General features: G+C 39.6%; 1 protein-coding gene and 1 pseudogene across 10 annotated transcripts in view; one reads left to right on the top strand and one right to left on the bottom strand.

Moving 5' to 3' along the window:
• RABEP1 (rabaptin, RAB GTPase binding effector protein 1) overlaps nt 1–14,451 on the bottom strand; it is a 109,126-nt gene that overhangs the window by 67,630 nt on the left and 27,045 nt on the right. For 5 of the 10 annotated variants that reach the window (XM_036341165.1, XM_036341161.1, XM_036341164.1 and 2 more), the window contains exon 2: nt 12,966–13,094. In XM_036341165.1, the coding sequence (XP_036197058.1) occupies nt 12,966–13,094 (129 nt within the window). Of the gene's footprint in view, nt 1–4,563; nt 4,630–7,837; nt 7,955–12,965; nt 13,095–14,451 lie in introns of those variants that run through there. The other 5 variants (XM_036341167.1, XM_036341170.1, XM_036341166.1 and 2 more) reach the window with 3 other exon arrangements.
• Nucleotides 665–750, top strand: LOC118672605 (annotated as a pseudogene).

Here is a 14,451-nt window from a genome sequence, read left to right as displayed (position 1 = left end):
ACCATAAAGACAATTTGATTTAAGATCTAACTCTACTGCTAACCAGCTGTATGATTATAAGGGACTCACAAGCCTTTAAGCCAGAATAGGCAACACTCTTCTGTATAAAGTTATAAGCACTGTACTTGAAAATAAAATAGATATTATCAATTAAAGAACTTTTAAAAGTGAAGATATTCATGATTATCAAACAATCAGAAGAATTAACAATCTGGTTCGAAATAATGGGGGTTGGGGGAATCTAGTCATGCTAATTTTAAGTGAAGTCATTTAAAAAATCTTTAGTCTCTTAACATCAGTTTCACATCACTTTGTTCCCACTATTAAAATATTTTGAAACACTAGCCAAACACAATTATAACATTAATTGAAGAAAGTAATTATCTAAAGTATCTTGAAGAAAAAATGAGTATCTAGCCCTCACCGGTATGGCTCAGTTGGTTAGTGTCATCCTATGCACTGGAAGGTCATGGTTTGGATTTCTAGTCAGGGCACATACCTAGGCTGCAGGTTCCATTCCCAATCAGGGAACGCAGGGGAGGCAACTGATGGATGTATCTCTCACACCAATTGTTTCTCTCTCTCTCTCTCTCTCTCTCTCTCTCCCTCCCTCCCTCCCTCCCTCCCTTCCTCTGTCTCTAAAATCAATTTATTTAAAAAAAAATAGTTTGAGCAGTGGCAGTATCATAGCCAATGAGGTTTATCCCAGGCATGATTATTGCTAATTGAAAAAAATAAAAACAAAATAAAATAGAAAAACAGGTATCTAAGAAATTATAGTAGGTATGTGACCAGGAATGACTCAAAAAAAAAACTAAATAAAGGCATAAACACATGAAACCACAAAAATATATGTATCTACTCTATATTCTAAGGGTTAAATTGTTTCATGAGATGTGAAATCAAAGAAAAAGCATTATTTCTGAAGTACTTTATTCATTTCTGAGAACTACAATTTTGTCAAGGTTAAAGTTTATGTACTTAACACCTCCTCATGTTAATTATCCCTGCAACTTTTTTTTTTAATCCTCACCCAAGGATATTTTTCCATTGATTTTTAGAGAGAGTGGAAGAGAGAGGCAAAGACAGAGAGAAATATTGATGTGAGAGAAACATATCAGTTGGTTCCCTCCTGCACACCCCTGACCAAGGCCCGGGCTGGGGAGGAGCCTACAAGAGAGGTATGTGCCCTTTACCAGAATCCAATCCGGACCCTTCAAACCGCAGGCCAATGGTCTATCCATCTAGGCAAACCGGCTAAGGCGTCAGCTGTTAATCTTATTGAGGTTCCCTTATAAAGTTGTTTTTTTCCGGCTCCTTTTATATTTTCATCTTTGGGTTTCAACATTTTTACTATAATGTGCCTGTATGTGGATCTCTTTGCACATCTAAAAGCTTCCTAAGTTCAATGTATTTCTTAAATGTGTAAGTTACTGCTTTTCATCAAATTTGGGAAATTTTCAGCCATTTATCTCAAATATTTTTTCTATATTTTTTTTACCTCTCATTCTGGCATTCCCATTACATCTATGTTAGCACACTTAATGATATCCCACACTTCTATAAGGCTCTGTTCATTTTTCTATTTTCTTCCTGTTCTTCAGACTGAATAATCTTCAGTGACCTAATCTTCCAGTTAACCAATTCTTTCTACTGCTAGCTCAAATCTACTGTTGAACCCCTACAGTGAATTTTTTACTTTATTATTAGATTTTTCAAATCCAGAATTTCCATTTTGTTCTGTTACAATTTCTCTTTATTGATATTCTCTATTTGATGAAACATTGTCACTCTTTACTTCTTTCAGGATGGATTTCTTCAGTTCTTTAAACATACTTATGACTTGAAGTCTTTACCTATTAAATCAGGTCACCCTCACAGGCACTGCATGCTTTTTTCCCTTTGTATAGGTCAGTTTCCTATTTATTTCTTATCTACTAAATATGTTTATGAAAACAAGTTTTTTTATAATATATTGCATCAACTCTAGTACTGGTTCATCACCACCCCTTTCCTGGCTTGTTATTGTTGTCTGCTACTTTTTAGTGGTTGGCTAGGCTATTTTAGTAAAATCTACTTCTCCCCCTTTCCCCACCTCAGTGTGTAGCCTCTGATGTTGCTCCTCAGAAGGTACAGCCTTGGGCACATGCAGTCACTCTAGGACAGTGGTTCTCAACCTTCCTAATGCCATGACCCTTTAATACAGTTCCTCATGTTGTGGTGACCCCCAACCATAAAATTATTTTCATTGCTACTTCATAACTGTAACTTTGCTGTTATGAATCGTAAATATCTGATATGCAGGATGTATTTTCATTGTTACAAATTGAACATAATTAAAAGCATAGTGATTAATCACAAAAACAATATGTAATTATATATGTATTTTCCAATGGTCTTAGGCGACCCCTGTGAAAGGTTCGTTCGACCCCCAAAGGGTCGCAACCCACAGGTTGAGAACCGCTGCTCTAGGATGAGTTTTTATAGGGATCCCTTTTGAGTGTCTCGTTCCCTAACCATATCCATTTGTAAACCCCCACTTAAATGCTGGTGCTCTTCTGAGTGACATATCTGCTCTAACAACGGGACACTTAAGTTGGGGACATGGAGTGGCAGCCTCTGGTCTTCTGGGGTTGCTTCTGCCAGCATGGAACCTCCACCCTACAAACAAGCCAGGGCAATTGTGATTACGCTGCACCCAAAGTAGAGCCTCCGTCCTAGTAGAGCAAGGGCTGATGGAAAAAGGACCTCCTAGTCACACTCAACTGAAACTTTACCAGTACATCTGGTGGGGGGAGAAGTAGAGAGAGGATGATTCTGAAGCCTTCAACTGTGAACTGGGGAAAGAGAGATCTGTATTCCTGCCATCATCTCCCTGAAATAGTTCCCAACACACAAAGCTGGGAGCAGTGAGGGAGGGAGTGGTTCATGGATCAAATGCCAGTCTGTTTTTACCAAGATTTAGCAGATTTTCCTGAAGAAATGTATCATTTGCTGTATGCTATAGGACCACTCTAAAGACTTCAAATGGATGTTTTAAAAAATAATTTTCACTGGTTTTCCTGGGAAGTGGGCCTATGGAGCGCCTCACATTACCATGCTAGATATGAAACTCTCAAACTTATGATTTACATATTTCAGTATGTATCTCTAAAAGGACTATGTTATAAAAATACAGATAAAATCTACAAACTTAACCATTTTGGATTTTTTTAGCTAATCCTCACCCAGGGATATTTTCCCATTGCTTTTAGATAGAGTGGGAAGGAAGGAGGGAGGGAGCTTCAACCCATGTACCAAGAGGTCACTGGTTCAATTCCCAGTCAGGGCACATGCCTGGGTTACAGGATCGATCCCCAGTAGGGAGTGTGCAGGAGGCAGCTGATCAATGATATTTCTCATCAATGTTTTATCTCTCCCTCTCCATTCCTCTCTCTCTAAAATCAATAAAATAAAACTAGCCGTAACTGGTTTGGCTCAGTAGATAGAGCATCGGCCTGCGGACTGGAGGGTCCCGGGTTCGATTCTGGTCAAGGGCATGTACCTTGGTTGCGGGCACATCCCCAGGGAGGGGTGTGCGGGAGGCAGCTGATCCATGTTTCTCTCTCATTGATGTTTCTAATTCTCTACCCCTCTCACTTCCTTTCTGTTAAAAAATCAATAAAAAAAAAAATATATTAAAACAAAAACAAAAAACTTAAAAAAATAAAAATTAAAAATAAAACAAAACTAAATAAAATATGCTAAGTCTTCCTTTGAGATGAATATATAGTAGTCAGCCTTAACTGCAGGAGATACATTCTAAGATCCACAGTGGATGCCTGAAACCCTAGACAGTACCAAACCCTATATATACTGTTTTGTCCTATACATACTAGTGCATACCTTTCCATTTAAAGGAAGCACTTTATGGCTTCTCTTTGGCATATCTGAATTGCCAGCATCGCTATTCTTGCACATTAGGGCCATTATTAAGTCAAATATGGGTTACTTGAACACAAGCATTGTGATACCTTGACAGTTGATAACCAAGATGGCTACTAAGTAACTAATGGGCAAGTAGCACATAGCATGGATATATTGGGCAAAGGGATGAATCACATCCTAGGAGGGATGGAGCAGTATAGTGCAAAATTTCATCACACCACACAGAAAAGTATACAATTTAAAACATCCATTTTTTATTTCTGGAATTTTCTAATATTTCTGGACCGCAGTTGACTTCAGGTAACTAAAACTGTGGAAAGTGAAACTGTGGATATAGAACTGTTTTTTAAAAAAGGCACATTTTTGGTTTCTTGGGTATAGTTTCTCATCAGAGATCAAGCTTTTTAAAATTCTATTGCTCAAAGCTACTATATATTTACCTATTATATTGCTTGATCTAGCAATTGCTATAATGTTAAATGTCTATGTGTACATTTATCAATTTCTCCTTAGTTCTATCACCTTTTGTTTTACATGATGTATCATGACTATTTTGTTTAAAAGGTGCATAAAAGTTCATAATTATTACATCTTCTTGGTAGACAATTTCTTTCATTGTAAGAACCTTCTATATACCTTCAATGTTTTCTGTCGTTAAGCCCCAATCTTGTTATTATTGCCTCATTTGCTTTACTTTCTTCTCTAAAAAAAAAAAAAAAAAAGTGAAGCAGGGAATCTTTTGGTGTAGTTTTTTATGGTCAGATTTATCAGTTTCTATGATTAGTATTGTTTCTTATATCCTACATATTCACTCTATGTTTACTTTTTAAAAAAAAAATATTTTGCCAAAACCGGTTTGGCTCAGTGGATAGAGCGTCGGCCTGCAGACTGAAAGGTCCCAGGTTCGATTCCGGTCAAGGGCATGTACCTGGGTTGATGTTTCTCTCTCATCGATGTTTCTAACTCTCTCTCTCTCTCCCTTCCTCTCTGTAAAAAATCAATAAGATATATTAAAAAAAATATTTTATTGATTTTTTACAGAGAGGAAGGGAGAGTGATAGAGAGTTAGAAACATTGACCAGCTGCCTCCTGCACACTCCCCACTGGGGATGTGCCCGCAACCAAGGCACATGACCTTGATTGGAATTGAACCTGGGACCCTTGAGTCTGCAGGCTGACGCTCTATCCACTGAGCCAAACTGGTTAGGGCATCTATGTTTACATTTTTTCATGTAAATGTTATCTTTAATAGTTCTTTTGGTGATTCATGTAGATAATAAATGCTCCTAGTTTTTCTATGCCTGAAACACCTATTTTGCTCTAATTCTTGAACAATTTTGCTGCATATAAAATTTCAGATTAACAATTATTTTTTCTCTACACTTTGAAAATCTTATTTCATTGTCTCCCGGTGTCCGTTTGTGTGGTCTCTCCTGCTAGCAAATTGCTTCCTCTCTCTGGTAACTTTCAACATTTTATTTTCATTCTTGATGATCTACAGTTTAAAATGTGGCCGAAACCAGTTTGGCTCAGTGGATAGAGCGTCGGCCTGCGGACTGAAAGGTCCCAAGTTCGATTCCAGTCAAGGGCATGTACCTGGGTTGCGGGCACATCCCCAGTGGGGGATGTGCAGGAGGCGGCTGATTGATGTTTCTGACTCTCTATCTCTCTCCCTTCCTCTCTGTAAAAAATCAATAAAATATATTTTAAAAAAATAAAAATTAAAAAAATAAAATAAAATGTGTCAAAGTTTGAATTTACTGTTACTTTCCCTGCTCAATATTTATGTTGAGGACTCACTTTTTTTCTTAATGCTTGAAAAAAATCTCAGTGATTATCTCCTATTCTCTACGATTCCCTTAATTCTCTGCTCTGGGAACTTCTTTAAGATGTGTGCTCAAAATTCAATTCATCCTCTATTTCAATTGCTCTTCGATATTTCTGTCTCACTCACATAGAGTAATCCTCGATACTGTTTTCTAATTTACTAAAATCTTGTCTACAGTTTAAACCATCTATTTACCTTATTTCAATTTATTTGTGTTAACAAGATTTCTAATGGTTTTTAATATTTAATATCTATTTTTAATATTAAAATACTCTAAAGAATATGCAAGCTTATAGCATCTGAATCACAAATATTTACGTAAACCTAGCTTGAAACTCTTGAAACTCTAATTAGTTAGCATCAGAGCTTTATATAAATTACTAGGGGCCCGCTGCACGAAATTTATGCACTGGGTGTGTGTGGGTGGGGGAGTGTCCCTCAGTCCAGCCTGCCCCCTCTCACATACTGGGAGCCCTCAGGCGTTGACCCCCATCACCCTCCAATTGCAGGATCGGCCCCTTGCCCAGGCCTGACGCCTCTGACAGAGGTGTCAGGCCTGGGCAGGGGACCCTCATTTCCCCCCATCACTGGTTCTGCCCCCAGCCCAGGCCTGATGCCTCTGGCCCAGGAGTCAGGCCTGGGCAGGGGATCCCCAGACCCCTCCAATTGCTGGCTCTGCCCCTTGCCCAGGCCTGATGCCTCGGCCAGAGGCATAGACCCCCATCACCCTCCGATCGCCTGATCAGCCCCTTGCCCAAGCCTGACGCCTCCGCCAGAGGTGTCAGGCTTGACAGGGGACCCCCCTCTCCCCCCAATCACTGGCTCTGACCCCCGCCCAGGCCTGAGGCCTCTGGCCCAGGAATCATGCCTGGGCAGGGGACCACCATCTCCCTCTGATCGCTTGCTCTACCCCCCGCCCAACCCTGACGCCTCTGACCCAGGCTTCAGGCCTGGGCAAGGGGACCATCATATCCCTCCAATCCCCGGCTTCGCTCCCCACCCAGGCCTGATGCCTCTGGCCCAGGCCTGATGCCTCAGCCAGAGGAGTTGACCCTCATCACCCTCCGATCACCAATCACTGGATCAGCCCCTTGACCAGGCCTGAGGCCTCCGGCAGAGGTGTCAGGCCTGGGCAGGGGATCCCCAGCTCCCCGCGGTTGCAGGCTCCGCCCCTGCCCAGGCCTAACGCCTCTGGCCGAGACGTCCGGCCCGGGCAGCGGAGACCCGCAGCTGCAGCAGCCCCGCAATCGTGGGCTCCGCTTTAGGCCCAGGCAAGGGACCCCTAGCTCCCGGGACTGCCAGCTTTGACGGTGCCCAACTCCCATCGCTGGCTCCACCCCTACTTCCTGCTATCACTGGCCAGGGCGGCAAAGGCGCCTGATTCTCTGATCATGGCTGGGGGGCAGGGCAAAGGCGGCCCCAGGGCCGCCTTTGCCCTGCCCCTCAGCTCTTAGCTCCCCCCTGGGTTTCCGATCACTGTCAGTGGCAGGGGGCTTCTTCCTACTTTCCCTTTCGCCTCCCTGCATTGTGCCTACATATGCAAATTAGACGCCATCTTTGTTGGCAGTTAACTGCCATCTTAGTTGGCAGTTAATTTGCATATAGCCCTGATTAGCCAATGAAAAGGGTAGCACCATACGCCAATTACCATTTTTCTCTTTTATTAGTGTAGATGAGCATGTACAAAAATCCTTTTGAAACACACTAAAAATTTCACTGTATTCTGGTGATTAACATGGGCTCTGTATCTACTATCTTCCTTCATACTGGGAACTCTATGGTCACAACTTGTTTGCTATCTCATGCAATAGGCTCTTACTCATTGCCCAAATCTGAGATTTCCAAAACATAAACACTGCTGCAGTGCCAAAGCTTTGCATTGAAGTTGGTTAAAGGGAAAAGCTAAATCAAATACTTTTTTCAAAAGCTAAACACTTTTATCCCAGTTTAATGAAAAAGTAACATAACTTTCTAAAATATTTATAACACTTCCCATTGAAGTTGCTGGGAAAATGGGTACTAAGGTAGGAACAGTAAGTAACAGGATTCAAAAGGTATTCTCTTCTTAGCCTTCCTCATTACCATTTGCACTTATATTTCAGCTCTTCTCTAAATAAGTGAAAGCACCAAAGCAATAGCTGTTCCTATTGGAAAAAAATACCAGTGTTTGGACTTCTGGGGTTACCTTGACCTGGTTTGCTGAAAGATAAAACAGACAAAGACTGCTGAACACATCAAAACAATAGCTTATACTGTTATCTCCTGTGACAATTATAAAAGACTAGGTTTACACTTCACAGTATCTATACTAATAAAAGGATAATATGCTAATTAGACCAGGTCGACCAGACATCTTCCTGTCATCCGGTCCTCCTTCCAGACAAAGCCACAGTGGCAGGGGCCTAGGAAGAGGCAGTTAGGGGCTATCAAGCAGGCAGGCAGAGGAGTTAGGGGCCATCAGGCCAGCAGGGGAGATCAGGCAGGCAGAGTGGTTAGGGGTGATCAGGCAGGTGAGCGGTTAGGAGTCAGCGGTCCTGGATTGCAAGAGGGATGTCCAAGGGATCCCAGATTGGAGAGGGTGCAGGCCGGGCTGAGGGGCTTCCACCCCCCCCCCACCCCACCCCCGTGCACCGGGCCTCTACTATCACATTGTTTGCGGGTAGTTTTTATCACGCGCTAACAGGTGGCGCAGGCCATTTTTGCTAATTTTTTGCACAAATGGCAACGTTCAGTAAAATTACGATAACTTCAGTTTACGTATTTATACGTTACCCGCATTCTACCGCTAGTCTATAAAAAACGTATTAATCCGTGTCCTGCGCTACTCTACTACCAGTCAACGTAAAACGTATAAATACATTTCCCGCATACAATGTGTTAAGTAATAATACAAGTTGCTGCTTTAGAAGACATTTTTAAATTTGATTTTTATTCTAATAAAGGCAAATAGCCGAGACAAAAACTAAATCAACATTTACCTTTTACATACTATGCATTTTCTTTAGAAACTAGACCAAAGCTCTCAAAAAGTTTCACATTATTCCTTTTGAAATTTTATAAAAAGTTACCTTAACTGTTCTTTATTGGCCAGCTTAAGCTCATTGGAAACTTCAAATAGTAAAGATACAATAGTACACATACAGATTTATTGGGTCTAGGTGTATTCAAAGCAACTTTAACACACCAAGCATGTTTTTTGAATGAACACACATTACAAGTGGTTTAGATCAGTAAATGATAATGCATTTCAGAAATGAGAGGTTCTTGATCATTTTCATTTCTCCAGAATTTTATAGAAAAGTCAATTTTATAATTACAAAGAAAAAAATAACAAAAGGGAAATCCTAACACTTTTACTTAGGGATAGAAAAAAAGAGAAAGCAAATAAACAAACTTTGGACAAGGTTAACTTGAATCCGGATCAAGCTACAGAATTACGGGTGTGAGAGGTGAAGGAAAAATAAGATGTCAATAGTCAGTATCATAGTGAATCTGAATTGGTCATCAGAGGAAATACTGCCATGACCTTATACATACGTACACATTAAAGGTATTACAGATTATCCTAACAAGAACATACTATTGCACAGAGTTTAAAGTGGTGTCTCATCAATTCAAGGTTAAAACAAATTTTAAAAGGGAAAGATTAACAAATTCAAATGAACATGAAGAATTGGACAGAATTTATTTCTCATGACATTTAATATATATTCAATTTAATATATACTCAAACAATGATGATACAGTGGGGCCTTGACTTATGAGTTTAATTCGTTCCGAGACCAAGCTCGTTAAGGAGCTTGTTAACTCAAATTACTCTGTCAACTCAAAGCAAAAAATCGGCAGACAGCTGGTATCTCAAAAAACTCGTTAGTCAGGACACTCCTAAGTCAAGGCCCCACTGTACTGTGCAAAATGTATTATCTACCCCAGTAGGCTGTACTTTCTGAAAGATAAAAACCCTATCTCATTCATCCCAACCTCCACAGTATCTTACAGATTGCCAGCATGCCTAAACAGGAATACCAGCTTTCCCACCTCCTTGTTAGCCTATGAAGGAACAAAATAAAACAGCAGCAGCCCTCCTGTGAGCCAGGAGAAAAAAAAATCCCCACCCCATGCTAGATAGAGTCAGTAAGCATTTCCAAGCCAGGGCTGAATTCTGTGAAGCCTAAGAACAGTGGCTTTCACACTTCTTTGATCACAACTCATAGCAAGAAATATGTATCACAACTCTATCCATACACATATATACATAATTAAAACAAAAAATTTTGTGCAACCATACTTAATTAACCTCATCAAATATAATATGCTCTTTTATTTCCCATTTTATTCTTATTTTTAAAAACTGCTGGTCACACCCTCTCAATTTTGTGACTCATCAATGGCTTACAATCTGTAGTCTGAATTCCATCACTTTAGGGCAGTAGTATTCAAAGTGCCCATGTACCTCTGGGGATATACAAAGATTTTCCAGGGGATTCATAGGCACATGATGTTTTAAAGGAATCCACTTCTAGATCCTCAAATTTCATAAATATTCTTTCCTAAAACAGAGGGGTGTTTAAATGTAGATCCTCCTTGCCCACTACCATTTTCTTAACACCTTTCTCCCACTTAACAAAAGAAAGGCTTTTTATCCATCCTAAATTTTACTATGGTTCACTGCCCTGTTGCATAAAAACTCTGATACCAAACCAGAGAAACAATTTAAAATACTAACGTCAGTACTAAAAAAGTGAATGACTAATAACTGAGTAACACATCTTTTGGCAGGTCAGGTGACAACAAAACTGAAGGAAGACTTAACTGAGTTGCCAACCAATAAAATAATTTTTGAAGCCAGAACACTTTGTGATTTAACATATAATTCAGAAAGTTAAATGAATAGATTGATAATTGCTATTTTAAAAAATACTTCTATTTCTATCTACTTATTTATGAGACCAGAGGTTCTAAGCATTTATATCTAAAATAAACAAAAACCCGCATCTTATTTTTTTCTAGAATTAATATTCACCCAGAAGTTAATGACCTAATTCGGAGGGGGATCCAATATATTTCATAAGACCTGCATTTCCAATAATTTTTACAACTTAAACTTTTTAAAATTGTTTTCTGTTTTTGTTTTTTAGTGACGGGAGAAGGAAAAAAGAGAGAAAAAGAAAACAAAACATTGATGTGAGAGAGAACATCAACCAGTTGCCTGGCACCCGCCCTAACCAGGAATTAACCCACAATCTTCAGGTGCACTGGATGATGCTCCAACAAACTAAGCCACACCAGTCATGGCTAATTTTTACATTTTAATAATTCTTTTTTAAAATATATTTTTATTGATTTCAGAAAGGGAGAGGGAGAGAGATAGAAACATCAAATGATGAGAGAGAATCACTGATTGGCTGTCTCCTGCACACCTCCTAACTGATTGAGCCCTAAACCTGGGCATGTGCCGTGACTTTATGGTTCATAGTCAATGCTCAACCACTGAGCCACACTGGCCAGTCAATAATTCTTATTTTAAATGTGTAAAATATTTATGGCATGTGTACTTTTAATAACTATTAATAACTCAATACAGAAGAAATTTACATACTATTTTTGTTATAGAGAAGTCTGATCGAATTTTTCATTTTAATTTAATTTGATTTTGGAGAGGGAGGGAGAGAAACATCGATTTGTTTCTCCACTTATTTATGTATTCACTAGAGGCCTGATGCACGAAATTCGTGCAAGAGGAGGCCTTCCTTTCCCTGGTTGCCAGCACTGGCTTCCCTCTGGCATGAGGGACCCGGGCTTCCCTTGCAGAGGGAGGCCACGCCCACCCGCCAAAGCCAGCTGGTTGGTGGCCTGGGCCTCCCTCTGCAGGGTGATCATGGGTCGATGGCTGGGCCCCTGACCAATCGCACTGCACTCGCCTTGGCTAGTCTGGCACCAGTGGGTGTCATAGCATGGTCCCGGATGGTCGTTCTGCTGTTCGGCTGTTTGGTCGATTTGCATATAGGATGGTGATGGGTATTAAATCACTATGATTGATTCCACTTGATATGTTTAAATGCATGAAGTTTTAATTTAAGTTGTCAGTATTGACATAAAATTTAAAAATATGTGAAGGATGTAAATTCTAAGTAAATTTAAAAGTTGGATGATTACTAGTCTAGAGCAGTGGTTCTCAAACTGTGTCCTTGGACTAGCAATACTGCAGTCACCTATGAGCTTATTAGAAATGCAAATCCTGCCGAAACCGGTTTGGCTCAGTGGATGGAGCGTCGGCCTGCGGACTGAAGGGTCCCAGGTTCGATTCCGGTCAAGGGCATGTGCCTGGGTTGCGGGCATATCCCCAGTGGGAGATGTGCAGGAGGCGGCTGATCGATGTTTCTCTCTCATCGATGTTTCTGGCTCTCTATCTCTCTCCCTTCCTCTCTGTAAAAAATCAATAAAATATATTAAAAAAAAAAAAAGAAATGCAAATCCTCAGGCCCCACCCCAACATACCATGTACTTAACAAACTCTCTAGGTGATTTTTATCCACATTGATGTTTGAGAGCCACTGGTCTAGAAGGCTGTGAAAAACCTATCCATATTTTCCTAGGTCAGTACCCAAAATGTAAACCCTTCCCCTTATCCTTCAGATTAGGTCCCTCATGATATGCTCTCATGTATCTGCCTTTTTTAAAACAACTCACACAATTACTTAATATCTATTTCCTCACTAGAGTTCAAGTTCTATGAGTTAAAGAACCATGTGACTCTTGCTCCTTCTGTATACCAAGCACCTGACAATGCCTGCCTCATAGTAGGTATTAAATACTTATTAATAAATAACTGAACAATTGTTGGATAAATTCTATGAACTCTGTTTTAATATAACATGGCTAAAGCTATTATTAGAATGCCAACAGTCCTGGTTGGTCTGGGGATATTTCTCAAGTGTTCAGAGCACCGAAAGTCCTGTGTCCCAGAACTATATAGTCCACTATATCAAATATCATCATTAAGGTTAAAAGACAAGGAAAAATCTCAATAATGCATTTTTCACCTTGTTTTTCAATTCCATTCTTAATCCTTACCTCTAAATAGACTTTTATTATACAATATAAGTACAAATAAAATCAAGGTTTATTCAGTGACAACACTGTATTACCAAGAAACCTGACATTTTAAAGCAGTCTTAGTATAAGGTTAGGGTTAGACTTATAAACTTACCCTCTTTAGCCAAATATAACTCTTTAAATTTTGCTCTTTTTTGATTAAATTCTTGTTCAAGCTGCTGCTGTGCACGTAAAAATTCTGCATTAATTTTTTCCAATTCTGCTACCCGTTGCTGAAGAGAAACTGGAAAAAAAATATACTAGTTAACATGTAAAAACTTTCATTTTTAAAAATTGTTACAAGAATAAATTAGTATTATAACTGGACATTTCTATAATGAAACAAGTAGTCGAGCTTCTTCCAAAGATCCAATGTCAGACGTCCTAATTTTAAAAATAATAAGAAACTTCTATTAGACTTAATATACACACTGTGACTAAATCATGTAAAGTAGAACAGCCTATGTATGGAAAATCACGTATGGCAAATTTCCCAACACAGTCCCTTTGTGTAACTGACAGAATGTCAGTCCACTTCTGGAATTGTTAAATATTAAATATTAAATAATTTGGGCTAGGAGCATTTGAGATCTTGCTCCCCAGCATGTGTTATCAGTTTGGCTCCAATAACCTCTCATAAAAATCAAAAATAAATAAATTGGGGTTATTTATCCCACAAATGAACCCACTACCAATCTTGCTAGCTCCTGCTTCTTCTTTTTTTTTTTTTTTTTAATATATTTTATTTATTTTTTACAGAGAGGAAGGGAGAAGGAGAGGGATAGAGAGTTAGAAACATCGATTCAGCTGCTTCCTGCACACTCCCTACTGGGGATGTGCCCGCAACCAAAGTACATGCCCTTGACCGGAATCGAACCTGGGACCCTTCAGTCCGCAGGCCGACGCTGTATCCACTGAGCCAAACCGGTCAGGGCAGCTCCTGCTTCTTTGAAGTGTTTCAAGCAAAATCTATCAGGTTCCCTGATTAGGATAGCCATACCAGCCTGAACCATTCTTCCAATTTCAAGATGATTCATTACCATTATATTGAAATCATAATAAAAAATTCTTCCATATAGAAAGGATACAGAACTATACATTGTGTATGAACTCTCAATTGCTGGGAGAATATCTGGTGTTTAGATTAATGTTGACTGTGATATGGCAGGGATTGAGACACATTTTTACTTTAGGGCTTTACAATTTGGCCACAACTGATCAAATGCCTATCCTGACCAAACCCAGAGGCTCTTCTGATTCAAGGAAGGGATGGGAAATTCAAGAGTCCAATTCTTGACCACCTCCTCTGCCCAAACAGCAACCCAGCCACAAAGCTATGACCCTAATCTCTCCAGGGGATACCTAACACCACTGCCTAATTACCTAGGCCAGCAGAGATCCCAGTTCCCTACTACAAGCCACTTTAGATAATGATTTGCCTATAATTTTAACCATGATCTGAGATTCTGAAGGTCCTCCCTCCCTCAATTCATTATTAATTTAATTGAGAGCTAATGTTATAGTACATAGAAAAAAACTGAAAATGCATTAATGATTTATCTATTAGTATTAGGATGTCTAATTAATTTCTTCCATGTGTT

Source organism: Myotis myotis, unplaced genomic scaffold (assembly GCF_014108235.1).
Source record: "Myotis myotis isolate mMyoMyo1 unplaced genomic scaffold, mMyoMyo1.p scaffold_m19_p_17, whole genome shotgun sequence".
Taxonomy (NCBI): domain Eukaryota; kingdom Metazoa; phylum Chordata; class Mammalia; order Chiroptera; family Vespertilionidae; genus Myotis; species Myotis myotis.
This window is presented reverse-complemented; position numbering and strand designations above follow the sequence as displayed.